This window comes from Oryctolagus cuniculus, chromosome 20 (assembly GCF_051225735.1).
Source record: "Oryctolagus cuniculus isolate XC-2025 breed Fujian yellow rabbit chromosome 20, ASM5122573v1, whole genome shotgun sequence".
NCBI classification, from domain to species: domain Eukaryota; kingdom Metazoa; phylum Chordata; class Mammalia; order Lagomorpha; family Leporidae; genus Oryctolagus; species Oryctolagus cuniculus.
In genome coordinates, this window is record NC_142886.1 from 38,115,258 (window position 1) to 38,136,762 (window position 21,505).

At 43.6% G+C, this 21,505-nt stretch overlaps 1 protein-coding gene across 5 annotated transcripts in view; it reads right to left on the reverse strand.

Annotated features, from left to right (window-relative positions):
* Positions 1–360: 360 nt before the first annotated feature.
* LOC149120139 (endogenous retrovirus group K member 10 Gag polyprotein-like) overlaps positions 361–21,505 on the reverse strand; it is a 61,725-nt gene continuing 40,580 nt past the window's right edge. For 4 of the 5 annotated variants that reach the window (XM_089322539.1, XM_089322538.1, XM_089322536.1 and 1 more), the window contains exon 2: positions 361–4,619. In XM_089322539.1, coding sequence (XP_089178665.1) covers positions 894–2,750 — 1,857 coding nt within the window. In that variant the 5' untranslated portion in view covers positions 2,751–4,619 and the 3' untranslated portion in view covers positions 361–893. Of the gene's footprint in view, positions 4,620–9,889; positions 10,271–21,505 lie in introns of those variants that run through there. The other variant, XM_089322537.1, reaches the window with a different exon arrangement.

The following is a 21,505-nucleotide window of genomic DNA, read 5'->3' on the forward strand; positions in this document are numbered from 1 at the left end:
TCCATGGGGAGGTTGATGGTTGCAAATGGCCTGCCTCTAATTGTTGTGATACTATATCATTTACCGCAGCCAACTTTTCCTGGGTAAGGGGCCACTGTGGTATCCACTTTGGCTTGTTGTCCAGCCATGACAATGGCAGCGGCTGCATCTCAGTGGCCCCCACGAAAAACCCGTGTCCTGTCTTTTAAAATCGCCTATGGGCTGGGCTAGGTCCCTTCTGCTTTCTCTGGAGCCTAATCCTCTCTCCTGATATCCCTTTTTATACATAATACGCCGTCCTGTAGAACTCTCCAATTGATCCTCATTTGTTAACATCAGTCCCAATTGTTCTAAAATGTCTCTTCCCCATAATGTGATGGGGAGTGCACTAACATAAGGTTGCACATTTCCCTTGTTCCCTTCTTGATCCTGCCAATGAAGCACCTGAGCACTCCTTGATGGTGTCATGGCCGCACCTAGGCCTACTAAAGTATTATCTCCTGGCTGAAGGGGCCATGACTTCGGCCAATCATTTTCCGAAATTATACTTACATCCGCACCTGTGTCTAGCAGGCCCTGAATCGACTTTCCTCTAATGGTTAAGGTCCACAGAGGTCGATCTGCTAGAGATAGGGACAAGGCTGCAAATTTCTCCCCTTGGGGTCCATGAACGTCCTGCGCTCCAATCATGATCAGTATTTGAGCCACAGGTTCTTCTGGTTTGATTTGAATAATACCCTTTGTAGATTGTATTAGCACTTTTAACTTATCAAAAGGTAACTGAATGACTCCGGTGATGACCATTAGGCCTCTCAAAGCATTTGTTTCTTTTCCTACGATTATTCCAAGTCCGTTATGCTCCGCTGAAATTGTTTCTGCCCTCACCTCTATGGCTTGTGGCCCCATTTGAGGTGTCAGTACCGAATATTCGGTGGCTCGTAACTCTGCGCGGTAAATATTTGGTTTTGGGACCGTGGCACCCACCGATTGTTTTGGCCCCGGGGTGCAGGGGCCCACATTCCGTTTTTTTGCTGTTGACCATATACACCTGATCTTCTTATGGGGCCCGGCTCATTTGGCATCCTCTGGGGATTGCCTGCGCTGTTTATTTTAAAGTAACATTCACTGACCCAATGATTTCCTCTTCTACAGCGTGGGCAAAGGCCTGGTCTTCTCGAGTTCTCTATGCCCTGCCGATCTCGGGCTGGAAATCTGGCCCTACATTCCCTCATTAGATGCCCTTCTCGACCACATCTAAAGCATATACGTCCCCTCATGTTCTGTCTAAATTGTCGGGTTACTGCTACTGCAGCATGTGATCCAGAAACTACATCATCCATGACATCCCTACAGATTTTCAAAAAGGTAGGGATGTCCTTATGCTGCCATGGTCTAAGAGCTTCCCGACATGTTTTATTGGCCTGTTCATACGCCAATCTTTTGACTAAGGGCATTGCTTCTTCCACGGTTTCGAAAATGTTTCCTGCTGCTTCCATTAATCGGTTCACGAAATCAGCGTAAGGTTCGGTAGGGCCCTGTACTATCTTAGTTAGGCTGTGTCTTACTTCTCCTTTTCTGGGTATCACCTTCCAGGCTCTTCTTGCTATCTCTCTCACCTGTAAGAGGACAGCTGTTGGTAATCGGGCCTGCTCATCGGGACAGGCAAATCGCCCTTCTCCATTTAACATTTCCTCATCCCATGCTTGATTCCCTGTTTGATAGTTCTGCTTTGAATATTCTCGCGCAAATTCTTTATAGGCAGCTAGCCACAAGAGGAAGTCACCCCCGCCTAACACCGCCTTTACTAAGTTTCTCCAATCCTCAGGTATTAGGCCTTGCTGCCCGATGTTATCAAGGATTGCCTGAGTGTAACTTGCATGGGGCCCATACAATTGTACTGATTGCTGCAACTCTTTAAGTAATTTATGGTCAAGAGGCGTCCATCCCCTGTTTCCCTGTGGATCCTGAATTACAGGAAACACCTGGCCTGGTTCCTGGTACTGCTCCCAAGCAGGTTTTCTATAAACAGCTCCCCTTTGCTTGTTTTCGGTTCTTGGCCTTTCTAGCTCCTCCTGCATACCTAATCCCTCCATCACTCCTTCTTCCTCCCACTCTTCTTCAATCTCATGGGGAAAAAAGGGGCTTTTCTTTACAGGAGGAAACTTTGGTAGTACCAATGGGCGATACCGGGGTGGTGATTCATCCTTTATGGTTGAATTTGCCAGCCTTGTATGGCCAGGCATCTCTCTCGGGGGCGAGGTTCCCTCCTCAGCTTCCTTCTCCCCCCCATAAGCTTCCTGGCTCTCTAAATCCTTCTTTGATTTTCTTCTCACTTGTTCATTACAATAGTTGCTCGCCTGGCTGCCCTGCCATAATTCTTCCTGCATTTCACTCCCCTCATTAAGCAACAACTCGATCCCTTCCGTGGGGTTCTGAAGCACCTGATCAACGAGTTGCCACAGCTTCAGCACTTCTATCGGTTCCCCAGCCTCGCGCATTTTCCGTCCCACCTGCCTCCACTGCTGTGGAAACCAGGGGGACGTCTCTACGATTGCTCTTACGAATGCATGAATTTTCCTCCCCCCTCGTTTCCCTTGCTTAGAGGAAAAGCTGCGACGAGGTGGGGAGTAGGAAGAGAGAGAGAGAGAAACCATATTTAGCCCATAGATGATCTTTAGGAAGAAACAGAGGATGGTGCCCAGGAGGAGGAAGAGGTAGCCAGTGGGCAAAGAGTAGCCAAAGAACTCCATTGTCTGTACCGTCTGTGACATGTTGGAGCAGTGAGCGTAATGGAAGACTGAGTCTCCCAGACGTTCCCAGTTAATACCTCCTTCCTAGCTTCTAATTTTCTTCCCCCGCGGCTTTTTTCCTAGGTTCTGACTAGCTTTTCACCGGCACTCTTTCCGTCCGGCCTTCCCCTAGGCTCTTTGCTAGTCTCTCTCTCCAGTAATTTCCCACTTCTTCCCGGTCTTTCCCTCCTAGGTTTCCTATCCGAGTCACGGCACCACTTGCTGCTCCTCCGCACGCGGAGGAGCCGCACCGGACCGGGCGCTTGTTGTTCCCTCTTTTTACAAGTCCTTTCTATAGTAAAGTAAGAATAAGTAAACAGCAAACTCCCAAAGCAAGAATGAGTAGAGAGAAATGAGAAAGAATGAAGTAACGAACTTCCCCGCGAACTCTCCAACGCACTCTCCAACCAACCCACACCACCATGCCGTCTCTCTCCTCCTATATAGTCCTCTCCACCAATCCCAACTCGGCTGCCCACACGCCGAGCACGCCGCTCTCCTCCAATCAGGAGCAGCTCCTGCAGCTTGTCAAGTTGGTGAGAGGCAGCTGGGTAGAAGCTGTTTACTTCTCTCCCAGCGCCATATTGTGGGAGAGCAGATGCATAGAATAAATCTTAATTCCAGTAACAGTATAGTCCGAATTGCTCCCCACAATGGGGAACTCTGGAGTCTCAATAAGAAAATGTTAAAAAGGACTATTTAGAGTTTGGCTTGTGGTAGATCATTTTAGGGAGTTTAAAGAAGTGCAATTTTGCTCTGGAATAGAATCTGTTAGAAAGTAGGGAAAACATGGCATGGATATCTTAGTAATTTTTATCAAGAAGACAGAAAGAATGGATTAAGGCTTACAATTAGTTAAAAGAAGCAGTCATTCCTATTAGCCACAATGTTCTAATTTTTGTCTGCCTTTGGACATGATTATGGAGTGGTCTTCATTTTGTCCTGCTCCATCATGGTCATAGAATGACCATGTCTGGTGCCAATCTTCAATAAAAATGCTTATATTTGGTAGGAAAAAACACAGTCTAGGGATAAGTATCAGCACATCTCCTAGCAACACCAAGGTATAGCTGACAGTACGTAGCCAGCCCACAAATGTCAAAGGTTGTTTCTCTCTTTTGTAGGAGCATAACCTTTAAGAAGCCTGACAGCATTCAGTTTTGCTTGGGATAAGCCAGCCATGATGTAAGAAGTTCAGCTACTTTGAACTACCATGCTAGGAAGAAGCCCAACCTCATCACATGAAGACACACTGAAGACAGAAAAGAAAAAAAGGAAAAGAAATGAAACCTAGCAGGAAACAAGAGCAGAGACTCCAACCAAATGAATTTTTCTTCTTTTTCTATATGACTCTTGTCAAACCATACTGTCGCTCCCCCTCTTCATGGAGGAACGACACTAAACCCTGCCTAGGCTTCATATCCGAGTCACGGCACCATTATGTCGCTCCCCGTCTTCGTGGAGGAATGACACAGGACCCTGCGCTGTTCTTTCGTCTGCTCGGCCCTTCCCGGGTTTGCTGCTGGTTCTTCCCGGGTTGGCTGCCGTCCCTTCCACCTCCGTGGAAGGGCGGTTCCCCCTGGCCACTTTCCCCACTTCCGCAGAGGAGCGGCACACCGCCGGCCGGCTCTCTCGGGGGCTGCACAGGTGTTCCTTCAGATAGATGTTCCCCTTAGATGTTCCTGGTGCATGTTGTCTCTCTGCTCCTTTATAGTCCTCTTCCGCCAATCCCAACTCTGCTACCCACACGCCGAGTACGCTGCTCTCCTCCAATCAGGAGCAGGTCCTGCTGTTTATTGGTTGAACTGGAGGCAGCCGTGTAGAAGCTGTTACTCCCTTCTCAGCGCCATACTGTGGGAGAGCAGATGCATAGAATAAGTCTTAATTCCAGTAACTTAGTCTAGTCCGAGTTGCTCCCAGTTGCTCCCCACACCATACCAGCCAACCACTTTCAAGATCTCAGATAAGACCTCAGGTGTCACAGAGAAGAAATAACTGTCCCTTCTACAACTTGATGGGATTTCTGGTCCACAGAACCCTGAGAAATGAAATAATTATTGTTTTAAGCCACCATGCTTCGGGGTAATGCAGTACATAACAATAGACAACCAAAACAAGTAGAATGCCAGTTTACTTTTTGCGTATATATTAGTCCCAGTTCTGCAGAGAAACAGAGCCAATATGAGACACTAGCTCAAGCGATCACAGACATTGAAAAACTCCAGGATCTGCTTTGGGGAATTTAAAGGCCCACAGGAGCCAGTGGCATAATTCAATCTGAGTCCGAGGCCTGGGAACCATGGGAATTTTGGAGTAAATCCTAATCTAAGGACACAAGAAGAGATGAGATGTCCCAGATCAAGCAGTGAGGCAGAAATAAAAGAGAGGGGGCAAGAAGGGAGGATTCCTCTCTCTTCTGTCTTTTGTTTATCTGAGGCCCTCAAAGGATTGGTTGGCACCATCCACCTTGGGAAGGCCATCTGTCTAACTTAATCCACCAATCTCTGGGGCAAGCATTTAGCACAGCAGTTTAAATGCTGCTGGAGATACCCATATCAGAGTGCCTGAGTTCAAGTTCAGGCCCTGCTTCCTATCTAGCTTACCAGTAATGCAAACTCTGAGAGGGGAGTTGAGTCCCTGACATCCATACAGGTGACTCAGTCAGAGTTCCAGATTCCTGGCTTCAGCCAGGAGCATCTAGGGCTCTTGTGGGTATTTGAGGAGTGAACCAGCAGATAGAAAACCAATCTGAATCCGTGTGTGTGTGTGTGTGTCCTTACTCTGCCTTAACCAAAAATAAATAAAACTTTTAAATGCTAATTTTGTCTGGAGACAGCATTACAGATACATAAATAATGTTTACTGAGGCATCCCATGGCACAATTTGGCACACAAAATTTACCACTGTAGCCAGTGGGGTAGTACTTGCTTTACACAATTTAAACTAAAGAGTTGAACACTGGGGGGTCAGTGCTGTGGCACAGCAGGTAAAGCTGCCGCCTGCAGTGCTGGCATCCCAGTGGTGGCACCAGTTCCCGTCCCTGCTGCTACACTTCTGCTACAGCTCTCTACTATGTCCAGGGAAAGTAGTAGAGGATGACCCAAGTACTTGGGCCCCTGCACCCACATGGGAAACCAGGAAGAAGCTCCCAGCCCCTGGCTTTGTATAGGCCCAATTCCAGCCATTATGGCCATCTGCGGAGTGAACCAGTGGATGGAAAACTCTCTCTCTCTCTCTCTCTCACTCTCTCACTCTCTCACTCTCTCGCTCTCTCTCTCTGCCCTTGCCTCTCAGTAACTCTGCCTTTCAAAATTAATAAATAAATCTTAAAATAAAAAGTTGAACACCAAGAAGACTGTCATTTAAAAATTGTTAAAGAATTATCACAGGTTGAGACAAATAATAAGTCTCATCTTTAAACCATAGGAGCAAATTTCAGTCTATTGTATTTCCTCTAAGAAGCATATTTCCATTTAAATAATCTAACTTTATACCTTTAATATGTAGTACATCATTGTGTTACAAAAAAGATAAACTTTCTGGCAACCTATTGAAGATTACCCAAGCACACCCCAAAACTGCAGTGCCTAGATCATCTCAAGAGCTGTGGAGATGGGGCTCTGTGCATGGTGGCACAGAGGGTTAAGCCACCACCTGCAATGCTCACATCCCATATGGGCAACAATTAGAGACCTGGCTGCTCCACTTCCAACCTAGCTTCCTGCTAATGTGCCTGGAAATGCAATGGAAAATGGCCCAACTTCTTGGTCCCTGGATACCCATTTGGAAAACTAAAATGAGACTCCTGGCTCCTGGCTTTGGCCTGGCCCAGCTCCAGCCACTCTGGCCATCTAGAGAGTGAACCAGTAGATGGAAGATATTTCTCTCTCTAACTCTGCCTTTCAAATAAGTAAAAATTAAATCTATTTTTTAAAAAAAGAGTTGGTGTTTTCTGACTCATTCCAGCTCAACTCTAGAAGCCCAAGCACTTCTAAGTGACAGGCAAGAGATTTGGGGCCAATATTTAGACCCATCCCACATAGGTTTGAAATTAGAATGTCTTCCTCAGGGCTGAGATGTATGTGCCAATGTCAGCCAAGCCTGAGGTTCCCGCTCTTGACTCAGCAGCCCAGAGCACATCTGTCACATCAGAACAGCAACCCCATTCCACTTGAGAAGCTCTTCCCAGGGTCTCGGGAGAGACTGCCTTCTCAGCAATCATTATATGCAGCACTAGGGCACCATGGCAGGCAGAAGACAGCTATGGGATTTTTTGGTTCACCATCAGCCAGAGTGTCAACTAAATCCCAGCGATGGCTGAGCTCTAGTTATACTCTATATAGAGGAAAAGAGCACAGGCATATTTCTCAAAACCAAGTTGTGTTTACTTTTACCTTTGCAGAAGGCCAAGTTGTACAAGCAGCAAAAAGAATGAAATAGGACAAATTCCTGGTACTTCTTTCTTTTGACTTATTTGTTTCCCTTCACCCTCACTGGAGTCTACACCCTTTCCACCTCAGAAGCATTCGTTCTACAAGGACTTATTACTCTATTTCACTTTCATTTCAACATGCAATTCATATAAAACATTAGTGAAATATTTCACTCCTTATTTTTCATTGTTGTAGAAATCTGGTGTGTATTTTATACCCACATTCAGCATGTCTCAAATAACTTGCTTTTCAAGTGCTCTATTGCCATATGTGGCAATGACCACCATGTTGGAAAGTGCATCTCTAACTTAATTGAAATGTATCTAATATTCAATTCCTTTGATGATCAGTTGGTAACTCTAATAAATTAATTGAACTATAAATTAATGTGCCTTCAGTGCAGTATACTGGCATTAGCAGAGATATAGAATGAGTTAATAAAAAACTTCCAGAGTTACAGAAATTCATCAAAGGCTCTTCCAGCACACCTTAAATTACTCAGGTATGTTCCTATACATACATATAAAAAAAAGCAGAATGATAAAATATATTTATAGGGCACAGAAATAATCCTGATTTGGTTTAACTTTAAGTAACTTCCTTGTCTAAAAAGATTTGCAGAATAAGTAAAGACATCTTTGAGGAAAAACAGGAGGACCACCTGTACACATCCACTTTTCCAAAAGCATTGCAGAAAAAAATCCTTAGGAAACTAACCCTGAGAAAATGGCAATGAGCCATAAAAAGCATAAATTAAAGAAGTTAAATTAAAAAGCACGAAGACGTTATATGACTGTGAAAAGAGCACATATTTCAGAATCTGACAGACTTGGATTTAGATCATGAACTTGGACAGACACTCTCTTGGTACCAGTTTCCTCAGATTGCAGGAAATACCATTTTTCTTGCAAAGTCACAGGAATTTAAATAGCTCTAATGCCATGCTTGATCCAGAATAAACAAATATTTACCTACATATTGTTCTATAGTAATTAGCCATAATCTTTCCTACCTAAATAACTGCTGTGCTGTCTATGAAAACTCTAAGAATGGGGTGAGTAAGCCATAGTGCACAGCCTGCCCAGTCAAGTCAAAGTGCTGTCCTCCTGAAATCTGCAAGCCAGCTGCTAAAGATCTCAGGTGCCTGACTTCTTTCAAAACACCTTGGGGGATCGGTGCTGAGGCACAGTGGGTTAAAGCCCCAGGCTGGCACCACTATGGACGCCGGTTCAAGTCCCAGCTGCTCCACCTCTGATCCAGCTCTCTGCTAACGCACCTGGAAAAGCAGTGGAAGATGTCCCAAGTCCTTGGGACCCTGCACTCACATTTCTGGCTTTGGATCTGCCCAGCTCTGGCCATTGTGGACATCTCGGGAGTGAACGAGCAGATAGAAAACCTCTCTCTCTCTCTCTCTCTCTCCCCCCCCCTTCTCTCCCCTCCTTCCTCCTCCCACCCCACCCTGTAAGTTTGTGTCTCAAGTAAAGAAAAGGAAATTTTTTAAAAATTCCTCTGGGCCAGCGCCGCGGCTCACTAGGCTAATCCTCCGCCTTGCAACGATGGCACACAGGGTTCTAGGCCCGGTCGGGGCGCCGGATTCTGTCTTGGTTGCCCCTCTTCCAGGCCAGCTCTCTGCTGTGGTCCGGCAGTGCAGTGGAGGATGGCCCAAGTCCTTGGGCCCTGCACCCCATGGGAGACCAGGATAAGTACCTGGCTCCTGCCATCGGATCAGCGCGGTGCACCGGCCGCAGCGCGCCGGCCACGGCGGCCATTGGAGGGTGAACCAACGGCAAAGGAAGACCTTTCTCTCTGTCTCTCTCTCTCTCACTGTCCACTCTGCCTGTCAAAAATAATTAATTAATTAATTAATTAAAAATTCCTTTGGAAAAGCCATGTTAGAAAGACTGGCTCACTTGACAACAAACAAGCTCGCACAACTTTGGGTCTCCTCCAGTCATGATTCCAGTTCTATGAAACAGTATTTTCTGACCCAACAACACAGCCAGCAGATCATTATGTTGCTAATGACACAAGCCTTTGCATCCAGCCCATGGAGGGACCACTTTTCAGTCAGGTATTCATCCCTCATCCAATCAGCTGTGTGGCCTTGCCGGATGCGTGGGCAAATTCATCCTGAAGGAAACCAGAATGCGTTGCCCCAAAATACCATTCGTTGATATATATAAAGTCCTCAGGGCAATTAAGAAACAGGAAGCAAAGGTGTTCTTTTCTATCCCACCCCTCTTGCTACCTAAAGACAGGAAATAAATTCCATCTTTGCTGGATTTAGTTCTTAACAGCCAGACACAGTGCCAGGAAGATTTGCAGACAAGCCTGCTTCCAACTTTCTAACTTCTCACAGTTTCCCTGCCCTTGGAAGGCTGCAACTGCTCTCTTTGTCTGAGTCACTCTAAGACATACTGCTCTTTATTAAAACACCATCCAAGCAAGGCTTCTGAGTCAGTTTCATCCTATAGGATGGGCATAGCATGCGTTATTAAATCTCGCTGTTTTTCTCTTGTTGATCTGCCTTTTGCTGCAGAGAGTATGTCAGCCAGAAACTTAGGAGGGTTGAGAAAACGGAATGTATTTCTCCCTTTCAATCCCAGAGGAGATAAGCAGACAGTTTCCTGAAATATTAGTACTCACATGCATGGATTTCAAAATGGTTTGCATCAAAGTAAACCTACCTTTTTCAAAAACTTTCTGAAATATTCTCATAGATCATACTTCACAGATGAGGCAAGTGAGGATCAAAGAGCATGAGTTACTGACCCAGCTCACTCTCCAAGGTCAGGGGATGTGTCTGGTGCTGTTTCGTAACTCTAGTACCTAACCCACTGACTTCTATAAATATTTGTGAAGTTAATAAGCACAAGGCCAAAGGACTCCAAAACTCAACCGTGGTCTCCAATGTTATTCTCAACTTTGGCCCCACATTAGAATCACTAGGGGGCCTGTGATTCTGGCAGATTGACAGAGCCTGGCAATTTTTTTAAAGGTCCCTGAGTTGATCCAAATGTGCAATCAGGGTAAAGAAACATCGCACTAGTGTAGTGGTTCTTAACCTTAGCTATACATCAGCATCTCCTGGGTGGCTTTTAAAACCCCAAGTCAATTAAGTCAAACTCTGCTCCACAGGTGATTCTAATGTACAGCCAAAATTTGAGAATCTCCATTCAGAGAAACACTTGTCAGATTTCAGTGTGCTTTGAATCATCTGGAGAAGTTGTTAAATCGCAGATTCTGGCTCAATGAGTCTTAAATGGACCTTTAGAAATGTGCATTTCTAAAAAGGTCTCCAGCAATTTTGGTGCCACTTGTCCTGAACCCCACACTTTGAGTAGCCAAATCACTATGCAGCCACTTTTAAAGTTCTGAAAAGTTGCTTTCATCAGGTTGAGAATGATCTTGCTTTACCTGTTTATAAGCACATTGTAGCCAACAGTTGCAATACTGCAAATGTTCTTTTTAACAAGTGTTCTTTATAGCAAGGCTCTTTGCCCCCATGGCTGAAGATGAACATGATTTGTTCACATGTGAAGTGGTACTGCCTAGTAGTTAGGAGCATAGATGATGGTGAGATATCCTGGCATGGAAATCCACCATTGCTATTTAATATCTGTGAACTGTGGGCAATTTCCTAAACTTTTTTGTGCTTTAGTTTCCTTATATGCAAATAAGAGATAAGAGAGGGCCTATAAATATGTAATTTTGGATATAAGGTGAGTTTATGCATGCAAAAGACAGAACAGTGCTAAGCATGTTGGAAGTGCTCAGTAAGAGTAAGTTATTATATACTGAGCATTTCTGATCTTTCTTAAGCTGCAAAGGTCAAGGGTTTTAGAGCTTGACCACCTGGGCTCAAATCCCACCAGTCCGATTAACTGTGTGGCTTAGTCAACCTAATCTCTCCACCTTAGCATCCTCAGGTATAAACAGAAATAATGAGAGCACCTGGCTCTTAGGGTTGTTGCAAGGATAAATGATATGCAGTGCACTTACACAAGGGCCAGGCTAAAGGTAAATATGCAACAAATGTTTATGATTGTTGTCATTATCATTATTACCTTGTGCCAGGCACTGGGAATGCAGAGGTAAATAAGAAACTTCAAGCGTAGCCCTTGTTGGAGCTAAAAGGAAATCACAAATGGAAAGCCTTTGATTTAATGAGGTTTTGGAGGGCCCAGTCATCCTTGAAGAGCAAGTAGGAAAAGGAAATGCTGTCAGTTAATATCTCCTGTATCTAGAGTCTTGGTTTACAGCAGTTATTTTTACTCTTTGCTTCAGGCCTTTCATTTGCTTAAAACTGATGGCTTGAAAAGAAAAATCCATCTGGATTTCCTCCCCGAGCTGACAGTCCACTGCCACTGTTATTACAATGATTTATCACTATTCCTTCCCCACTGATTCTGACAGGCAAAGGAAGGGGTTTGCTGTCTATGTCTTGACTTTGACAGACACATTCTGCAGAAAAAGCTGCTTATGTCTTCTAATCTCACATAGTAAGAGCTGCTTGCCCTGGTCCAACAAAGCCAAAACCTCCCAGATACATGTCAAATAAAAAATGAGCTTCCTATTTATGTAATTCATTTCCAGATAGGTTACACAGAAAAGAATTCAATTTATCAAACACAGTACTTACCAAATAATAATTACTAATATATACTAAGGTGTCTTCTAAATAACAGCATCTTTACAATAGAAATTTGGAAAACACAATTCCCAATTCCTGGGAATACCTGTGCTCTACTCCATGCGTTGTTGATCTCTCTCTCTCAAACTCATGAGAGCAGAAAAAAAAATACTATGAATAAAGATAGAAAAATGCAAATAGTAGACACTGCTTGTTTTGGTTAAAGCACACACACATCCACTTTGTAAGCTGGCAAAAATAATTTCTGAAAAAGGAGTCGGAAATACTATATGTAAGTTGGAGTCTGGGTTGTCTTATGTTTCAATTTCTTTTTTTTTTCTTTTTTTTATTTTTTTGACAGGCAGAGTGGACAGTGAGAGAGAGAGACAGAGAGAAAGGTCTTCCTTTTTCCGTTGGTTCACCCTCCAATGGCCGCTGCGGCTGGCGCGCTGCACTGATCTGAAGCCAGGAGCCAGGTGCTTTTCGTGGTCTCCCATGCGGGTGCAAGGCCCAAGCATTTGGGCCATCCTCCACTGCACTCCCAGGCCACAGCAGAGAGCTGGACTGGAAGAGGAGCAACCAGGACAGAATCCAGCGCCCCGATCAGGACTAGAACCCGGGGTGCCGGCGACGCAGGCGGAGGATTAGCCTATTGAGCCGCAGCACCAGCCTTCTGTTTCAATTTCTTAAAGGCTGCCATAACAAATTATCACAAATCTGATAGCCGCAAACACCAGAATTTACTCCCTCAAATTCTGGAGGTGAAATGTTGGGAATCAACGTATCACAGGGCCATTCTTCTTCCAAATAATAGGCAGGGGGCCGGCGCCGAGGCTCACTAGGCTAATCCTCTGCCTGCGGCGCCGGCACCCCGGGGGTTCTAGTCTGATGCTCCTCTTCCAGTCCAGCTCTCTGCTGTGGCCCGGGAAGGCAGTGGAGGATGGCCCAAGTGCTTGGGCCCTGCACCAGCATGGGAGACCAGGAGGAAGCACCTGGCTCCTGGCTTCGTATTGGCGCAGCGCGCCGGCTGTAGCGGCCATTTGCAGAGTGAACCAATGGAAGGAAGACCTTTCTCTCTGTCTCTCTCACTGTCTAACTCTGCCTGTCAAAAAAAAATACCAGCAGGGAGAATCTATTTCTGGCCTATTCTGGCTTCTGGTGACTGCAGACATCCCTTGGCCTGAGGTCTCAGCACTCCAATCTCTGACTCTCTACACTCTCTCCACGGGCCTCTGTTTTGTGCACTTCTTATAAAGACACTTATGCTAAACATGATTTATGGGAGGCATTTTTTTGGATGAGCCTCTTCCCCAGGGCCACATCAGACCAGAGCAGCCCAGAATGGAGTCATTTATGCCAAGTGTCACACATTTAAGACAAACACAGGAGATTTCAGTCAACCCGGATCAGCAAAATAAGGAAGTCCTTTCTGTTTTTACATTATAAGGAAAGTAATTTTGAAATGACTAATCCAAACTTTTTGCCATGGTTTTGCTTTCTTCAGCCATGCTCTGCTCATAAGGCCAGCCTCCTCTACTCTGCTCAGCTCATCAGAATACTCCTCCTACTGTATAAGTAGTGCTTCTATTCTAGAATCACATAGAAAAGCCAGTTAGACCTTTAAGCTAATTTTGGGATAAATTTGCCTTTGACACTGTTACTAAGATTTAAGGCCTACTAGGTTGATGTCATTTCATGATCCTTAGCTTAACTCTACTTGCAAAGACCCTTTTTCAAATAAGGTCACATTCAAAGGTTCCTGACATTCGAAGGTAGACACATCTTGTACAGGGCCACCACTCAACTCACTACAATATATAAAGAGAAAAAAATCTGAAATTATAATTAAAAATAATTCATGGCAAGGACTCATAGTGAAGAATGGGCAAGAAAGAGCTGTGATCTCGGGGTCAGCATGTGGCACAGTAGGTTAAGCTACCACCTGCAATGCAACCATACCATATTGGAGTGCTGATTCGAGTCCTGGCTGCTCCACTTTCAATGCAGCTCACTGCTATTGTACCTGGGAAAGCAGTAGATGGATCAACTACTTGGGCCCCTGCCACACACAGATGGAGTTCTAGACTCCTGGCTTCAGCGTGGCCCAGTGCTGGCCATTGCGAACATTTGAGGAGTAAACCAGTAGATCAGAGATCTTCTTCTATCTCTCCATTTCCCTCTCTCACTCTGCCTTTCAAATAAATAAATCTTTAAAAATAAAAAGATGTGACCTCTGAACTAATGGCCTCAGCTCCTAGATACTGTTTAATTTTCAGATTGCATCCAAATAAGACTATTTTTAAATTTAGCCTACCATTCCAAACTGGAGTAGCTCATGGATTATTTCCACCTTAGATTGCAAAAGGAACACAACAGCATATCAGAGAGAGCCCAGCAAAGCTGCTAAGACATATCTTACTTTCATGGGGATCTCAATTATTCTATTATGAGATTAAGAACCTGACTTTTTTAAAATGATGAACTAGATGCACTAGGACATATTAGTACTTACTACTTGGTTACTACTGTGTTTGATAAATTTAGTTTTTTCTATGTAATCTATCTGGCAGTGATGTATATAAATAGGAGTTCTAATTTACCTGGATAAATCAAAAAAGGGAAACAGACAATCCTCTAAGAAAGTCACGCAACTCTGCCCCATTCACTCTTAGTTCCTAAGAAGTTATGGACAAAATATAAAAGTCGATCCAGAAAGAAAACAGTTTAGGAATTTAAATTATGGGATTGGAAAAATCACAAAGAAATCTATAGCAGGCAATACTTTTCCCATCATGCAGATGAAGGATCTAAGGCTTAGAAATGTTAAGTACTGGGGCCGGCATTGTGGCATAGTAGCCTAGTGGCCTCAATGCCTGCATCCCATATGGGCACTCCACCAAGCTGCTCCACCTCCAATCCAGCTCCCTGCTAATGGCCTGGGAAAAGAAGCAGAAGATGGCCCAAGTGTTTGGGGCCCTGCCACCCACACTGGAGACCCACATGAAGCTCCTGGCTCCTGGCTTTGGCCTGGCTCAGGCCTTTCATGACCATCTGAGGAGTGAACCAGCAGATGGAAGATTCTTTCCTTCTCTCTCTCTCTCTCCCTCTCTCTCTCTCCCCCCTCTCTCTGTAACTCTTTCAAATAAATAAATAAATCTTTGGGGTCAGCATAGTGGCATAGGGGGTAAAGCAGCTGCCTACAACACCAGCATCCTATGTGATTACCAGTTCTAGTCCTGGTGACTCCACTTCAGACCCAGCTCCCTGCAAACAGCCTGAGAAAAGCAGTGAAAAATGGCCCAAGAATCGGAGCCCTGCAGTCACACAGGAGACCAAGATGAAGCTTCTGGCTCTTGGTTTTGTTGCAGCCATCTGGGAGTGAACCAGCAGATGAAAGATATCTCTCTCTCTCCCTCTCCCTCTCCCCATCCCTTCCTCTTTCCCTCCCTTTCTTTGTAGCCTAGACTTTCAAATTAATAAAGAAGTCTTTTTAATAAAAACATAAATATTTTAAAAAGAAAAGAAAAATTAAGTATCTTCCCCTGGGTGAAATCCAGAAAGGGAGGGAACTGAGACATAAACGCAGCTCATATGATCCCAAACCCTTTCCTGGGATCCTTGATACCACATGCTTTCTGTCACCCACCTCATCCAACAAGCATCATTGCTGATCTTCAAAGAGAAGGGCTTGGTCCTTTTTCTTTATACTGTTCATTCACAGACACTAGAAGCCCAGAGACTGAGCCAAGACACTGCTAGCCACAAATGACCTCCCTATACATTCACCTGCGTCCCAGCCCACTGGTCCCAATAGCCACAGGTAGTCCAATCTTTGTGGATGTCTATTCCCAAACCCTCCTCGCTCCACAGCTAAACCTAACCAATCTAAGAGTGACTCTTGTACAAAAGTTCACTCTGCCCAAAAACACATCCATCATAAAGCTAAAGATGCATAAGCCTCAGGCCCCTGAGTAACAAAGAGCTCTCTCAAGGGGACTGCAGGCATTTAAAACAGTATGTCCTTACTTTTCTTAAAGAAGCCCCCACCCCAAATTGAAGTTACTTCAAGCCTCAATAACCTGGATCTACCCCCATCTCTTATGGTATAGCCAGTGGCAATAATGACTTACAGAGCACCTATTCAGGACTTAATAAATGTTAGTTCAAATAATTAATATAATACTTTTTATGTACCAATCCTAGTCACAATCTTCACCTTCTAGGAGTCCAGTGGAGAAGAGATATATTAGTAAAATAATCAACAAATAAGCATAATATCATGCCTCAGTTAAATGTTATAAAGCTGCCATGGTTTTAAAAAGGGACAACTGAAAGAAAAACTGAAGAGATTTCTGAGGAAACAAGTGTGGAGCTGAGCTCTCAAAAAGAGTGAGAATTATGCAGGCAGGAGAGAGAGATAAGTGGGAGAGGGTTTTCCAGGCTGAGAGTGATGAACTAAATACGCAGGTAATTAGTTTAGGTCTGCTGAGCTGGAAGCCAGAAGCCCCCTACTTGTCAATCAAACACCCCCTTTCCCAGGATGCATCTGCTTCATCCAGGACCTAACAGGGAAATGGCATGCAAATATAGATATTAAGTTCCATGTGGAACTTGTGGAGGCACCACCCCCTATCTCATAAACGGGCCTAACACTGGGGGAAGTGGGATCTTACTCTTCCTCTCTCTTGCATTATTTAATGCAAAGGATTCAAGTCATATGATTAAGAATAACTAAGCTCACACTGATGCCTTTCTACCTTCTGTCTTCCAAGGCTGGAGAGACTTTCAGCTATGCATAACTCTTTATCCATTCCCATGAACACATTTCTAGAATGCATACTTAGTAATTGTGGAGCTCTTTAGCTAAATGGTATAATTAAGAAAAAAAGCTTGCTTTTCTCCATAACACTATCTGGCCAAAATATAAGCTGGGAAATGGACAGACTTGGCCAATAAACAGCACTCCCAACCCTAATACTGTCTCACAAATTGACCTCTTATGTAGGAAGCAATAAAAATGGCCAAAATGTTTCTTACGTACAAGAAGTGGTGGCATAATATCAACATTTTACTCATAAAAGAAGTAGCAGGCTATATCATGCCCCTGCTCTCTCAAAGACAAGGGATCAGTTGATCTAATGGATGATGCACTACTGGTGGTCCTCAGCCACCTCAAATTCAACAAGTCCCAAAGCCAGAACCACCCTCAAAGGTTAATACACCCTCCCTTGCATCATTAGAACCTGATTCTCCTTTACTTCCCATCACCACACAACCTCCTGTCCTCCTTTTTCTGGAACAGACCAAAAGTAGTTACTCACAGTGGGACCCTTGTTGTCCCAAAGCAGATACGCTTTTTCCTCTGACGTGGTAGCTGGAGAAGCCAGGACAATTAGAATACATGTCCCCTTCACCATATCTGACTCCATGTAAGCAAACGATGGGAAGATTTCCCCACGACTCCACCAATTTCACCAAGGAGTTTCAGGCCTTAACTTTATTCTATGATCTTATATGGGCTGACTTACATTTTATGTTATTAACTTGTTGCACCACTGAAGAAAAATAGCAAATCTGGGCTGAAGCTCAAACCCATGCAAATTCAATGATGGTTCAGCAACCTGGGTGATATGTTACAGGGGCTTTAGCCTCCCCAACTGCTTCACCTGATGAGAATTCTCAGAGAGAAGATTTGTACCTATGAAACCATATGATTTTATGCATACTGGCAGGGAAAAGGAAACATATTATTAAATCTCTAATTATGATGAAATCAGTAAGTCAACATCAGATATTAGAAGAAAATTTCAAAAGTTTTCCATGGGACCCCAGTCCTCCAGTAGTCAAATTTTAGAAATAGCATCTCAAGTGTTTAACAATAGAGACAGGTTGAAGAGGAAAGGGTACTCCACCATGGGAAGTAGTCCTTGTCATCCAGCACACTCACAGGATGACAATGGTTGTAACCAACATTTGGCAACCTCAGAGTCAGACCTGGGGAATTCTTTTATGGCAATAAAATGTTTTAGACATGGAAGGGCAGGGCATGGACTCAAGGAGTATTCTGTGGGGGAACCCCCAATCCATGCCCTTGATGCAAGAAGAGAAGTCACTGGAAGAGGGACTATCTCCTCCAAAGGAAGGGACTCCTACTTTTCTCATGTCCTTATCTAAAGATTGCTGGGGCTTGGGTACTCAGGTGACTCCCAAGAAAATAAGCATCTCACGCCAAGCACTCACAGTGATCACTGACACTGCAGGTAACAGTGTTAATTTCCTATTTGATACTGGAGGCTCTTACTCTGTGCTAACTTCCCAGGCAGGACCCTGTCTTCAAAAAGTTGTATTATTATGGGAACTGATGGTAAACTCTCAAAGATTTACCTTGTCTTTAGTGTGTCAAATAGAGGATATTCTCATCCCACCAGTTTGGGTGATGTCTGAACATGCAATTCCTTTGCTTGGAAGAAATCTGCTATCATCCCTGAGTGCTTCTTTCAAGTTAATTGCTCCTAAGTTTATGTCATGTGTTATTATGTTAATAAGCACTGAGAAAGACTGCACCCTGGATGATCTTTCTACTGAGATAAAAGAGTATACAATCATTATGGGACCAGGGAATATCTAAACGGGAATCACATTATGTGCCTGTCGGAGTTCACTTTTGCATTGACTAGGGCCTTACAATTAGGAAGAAGCCAAAGAGTTAAAATGTACACAGACTCATGTATGCTTTCTTTTTATTATATGAATAGGCAGCAATCTGGAAAGAGGCCTACCTACTGCAAAGAACTCTCCCATTAAACATGGCAAAGAGATATTAGCTTTCTTCCAAGAAGTATTGGAATCTCAGGAAGTGCATGTCATACACTGCAGGGGACACAAGAAGGAAGATAGCCATGTCAGCAAAGGAAAGGCAAGAGCAGATAAGCCAGCAAAAAGAGGTGCCACACTCCTGTGGCAACTTCTCTAATATCTCTGCTTGCAGAGATAACTAAAAATCCTTACCCTATCAAGAATGACATGGAATGGGCTTAGCAACAAGGCTACAAAAGATGCCATTGGGTAGTGGACTTAAAAATCATAAGGTCATGGTCTCAATGGCTTCTCAATGGAACATAATTAAGGAAATGCATGACTTTACCCATCTTGGAAGAGCAGCTTTAATGCAGATGGTTTCTCTGTTATCTGGGGAGAAAGAATGGCATACTGCATAAGGGAAGTAACTTGGCCCCATCCTCTCTCTTACAGAGATGACCGTACTTGTCACATCAGGCCCTCCCACTTGTACAAAAGAGAGGAACATATCACTAGCATGCCCTCAGAAGATAATTACAAATATCTATTGGACTTTATTGATACTTTCAGAAGATAGATAGAAATTTTTTCCAACCCAAACAGAAAAGGAGCAAAACGTCTCTAATTCCCATTTGTTTACTTTGGCTTTGATCGCCTGTGTGTGCTTCTGGGGTCTTGTCTTTTCTTTTTTTTTTTTAATTTTTTTTTTTAATTTTTTTTTTGACAGGCAGAGTGGACAGTGAGAGAGAGAGACAGAGAGAAAGGTCTTCCTTAGCCATTGGTTCACCCTCCAATGGCTGCTGCGGCCGGCGCGCTGCAGGCGGCGCACCGCGCTGATCCGATGGCAGGAGCCAGGAGCCAGGTGCTTTTCCTGGTCTCCCATGGGGTGCAGGGCCCAAGCACCTGGGCCATCCTCCACTGCACTCCCTGGCCACAGCAGAGAGCTGGCCTGGAAGAGGGGCAACCAGGACAGAATCTGGCGCCCCAACCGGGACTAGAACCTGGTGTGCCGGCGCTGCTAGGCGGAGGATTAGCCTAGTGAGCCGTGGCGCCGGCCACTTCTGGGGTCTTTTCTAAGATGCCTTTGCCTATGTGACTTTCTTACATAATTTCCCTAATATTCTACTCCAGTAATTCGATGGTATCAGGTTGTATATTTAGACCCTTGATTCATTTTGAGTTGCTTTTTATGTAAGGTGTAAGGTAGGGATGTTGCTTCCTACTTCTGCTCATGGAGATCCAATTTTCCCAACACCATTTATTGAAGAGACCATCCTTTCTCCAGGGACTGATCTGAGCTCCTTTGTCAAAGACTAGTTGGTTGTAGATGTGTGGATTGATTTTTGGAGTTTCTATTCTGTTCCACTGGTCTATATGTCTACCTGTGCCAGTATGAGACTATTTTGGTTATAACTGTCCTATAGTATGCCATGAAATTGGTGTTGTGATGCCCCCAGCTTTGTTTTTGTTGTTTAACATTGCTTTAGCTATTTAGAGTCTCTTGTGTTTCCATATGAATTTTAGCATCATTTTTTCTAGATCTGAAAAAAATGTCATTGGTATTTTGATTGGGATTGCATTGAATCTGTAAATTGCTTTTGGTAGTATGGAAGCTTCTGCACTGCAAAAGAAACACTCAACAAAGTGTAGAAGTAACTGACATAATGGGAGAAAATATTTGCAAACTATGAAACTGATAAAGGATTGATATCATTGATACCCAGAATATATAAAGAGCTCAAAAAATCAACAATAACAAAACAATCCAGTTAAGAAATGGGCAAAGGACTTGAACATGCCTTTTTCAAAACAGGAAATTCAAATGGCCAACAGATACATGAAAAAATGCTCAGGATCACCAGGCATCAGAGAAATGAAAACCAAAATCACAGTGAGGTTTCACCTCACCCCAGTTAGAATGGATCTCATACAAAAATCAACAAACAATAAGTGCTGGCGAGGATGTGGGAAAAGGTACCTAATCCACTCTAGGTTAGAATGTAAACTACTATAGCATTGTAGAAGATAGTTTGGAGAAACCTCAAAAAGCTAAAAACAGATACACCATATGACCCAGCAATCCCATTCCTGGGAATTTACTCAAGGAAAATGAAATCAGCTTATGAAAAAGTTATCTACACCCCCATGTTTATTGCAGCTCAGTTCACAGTAGCTAAGATATGAAATTAACCCAGATGTCCATCAACTGATGACTGCATAAAGAAATTATGGTATATATATACATGATGGAATACCACCCAGCAGTAAAAAAAAAAAAAATCCTGTCTTTGCAACAAAATGGATACAACTGGAAACCATTATATTTAGTGAAATAAATGAATCCCAAAAAGACAAATACCATACAGTTTCCCCAACCTGTGGGAACAAATAGAGCACCAAGAATGAGATGTATAGGAGTGAAACTGACATTTTGAGCTCTGAGGATTGTTTACAGCCATAAACAGTGTTTTCTTTTTCTTCTTAATATTTCTTGAACTCTTTACTTACTGTAGAGTTAATCTTATGAGTATAAAGTAAACTGAAATTAGATCATTGTGAAAATTGAGAGGCATTAGTTGAGGAAGGAGTAAGGAGGGTATCGGTGTAGGTTGGATGGAGGGTAGGGTGGGAAGGAAGTATCACCATGTTCCTAAATCTTTATACATTAATTACATGATATTTATGTACCTTAAATAAAATTTAAAAAATTAAAAAATTATGAAGAGGTGTCTAAAGCCCTGTTAAAGAAATAATCCCTATCTTTGGCCTCCTAATGTCATTCCAAAGTGACAACAGATCCTCTTTTATATCCAAAGTAACTCAACTGATAGACACCTAAGGATCTCTTATCACTTCCTTGCCTCCTGGAATT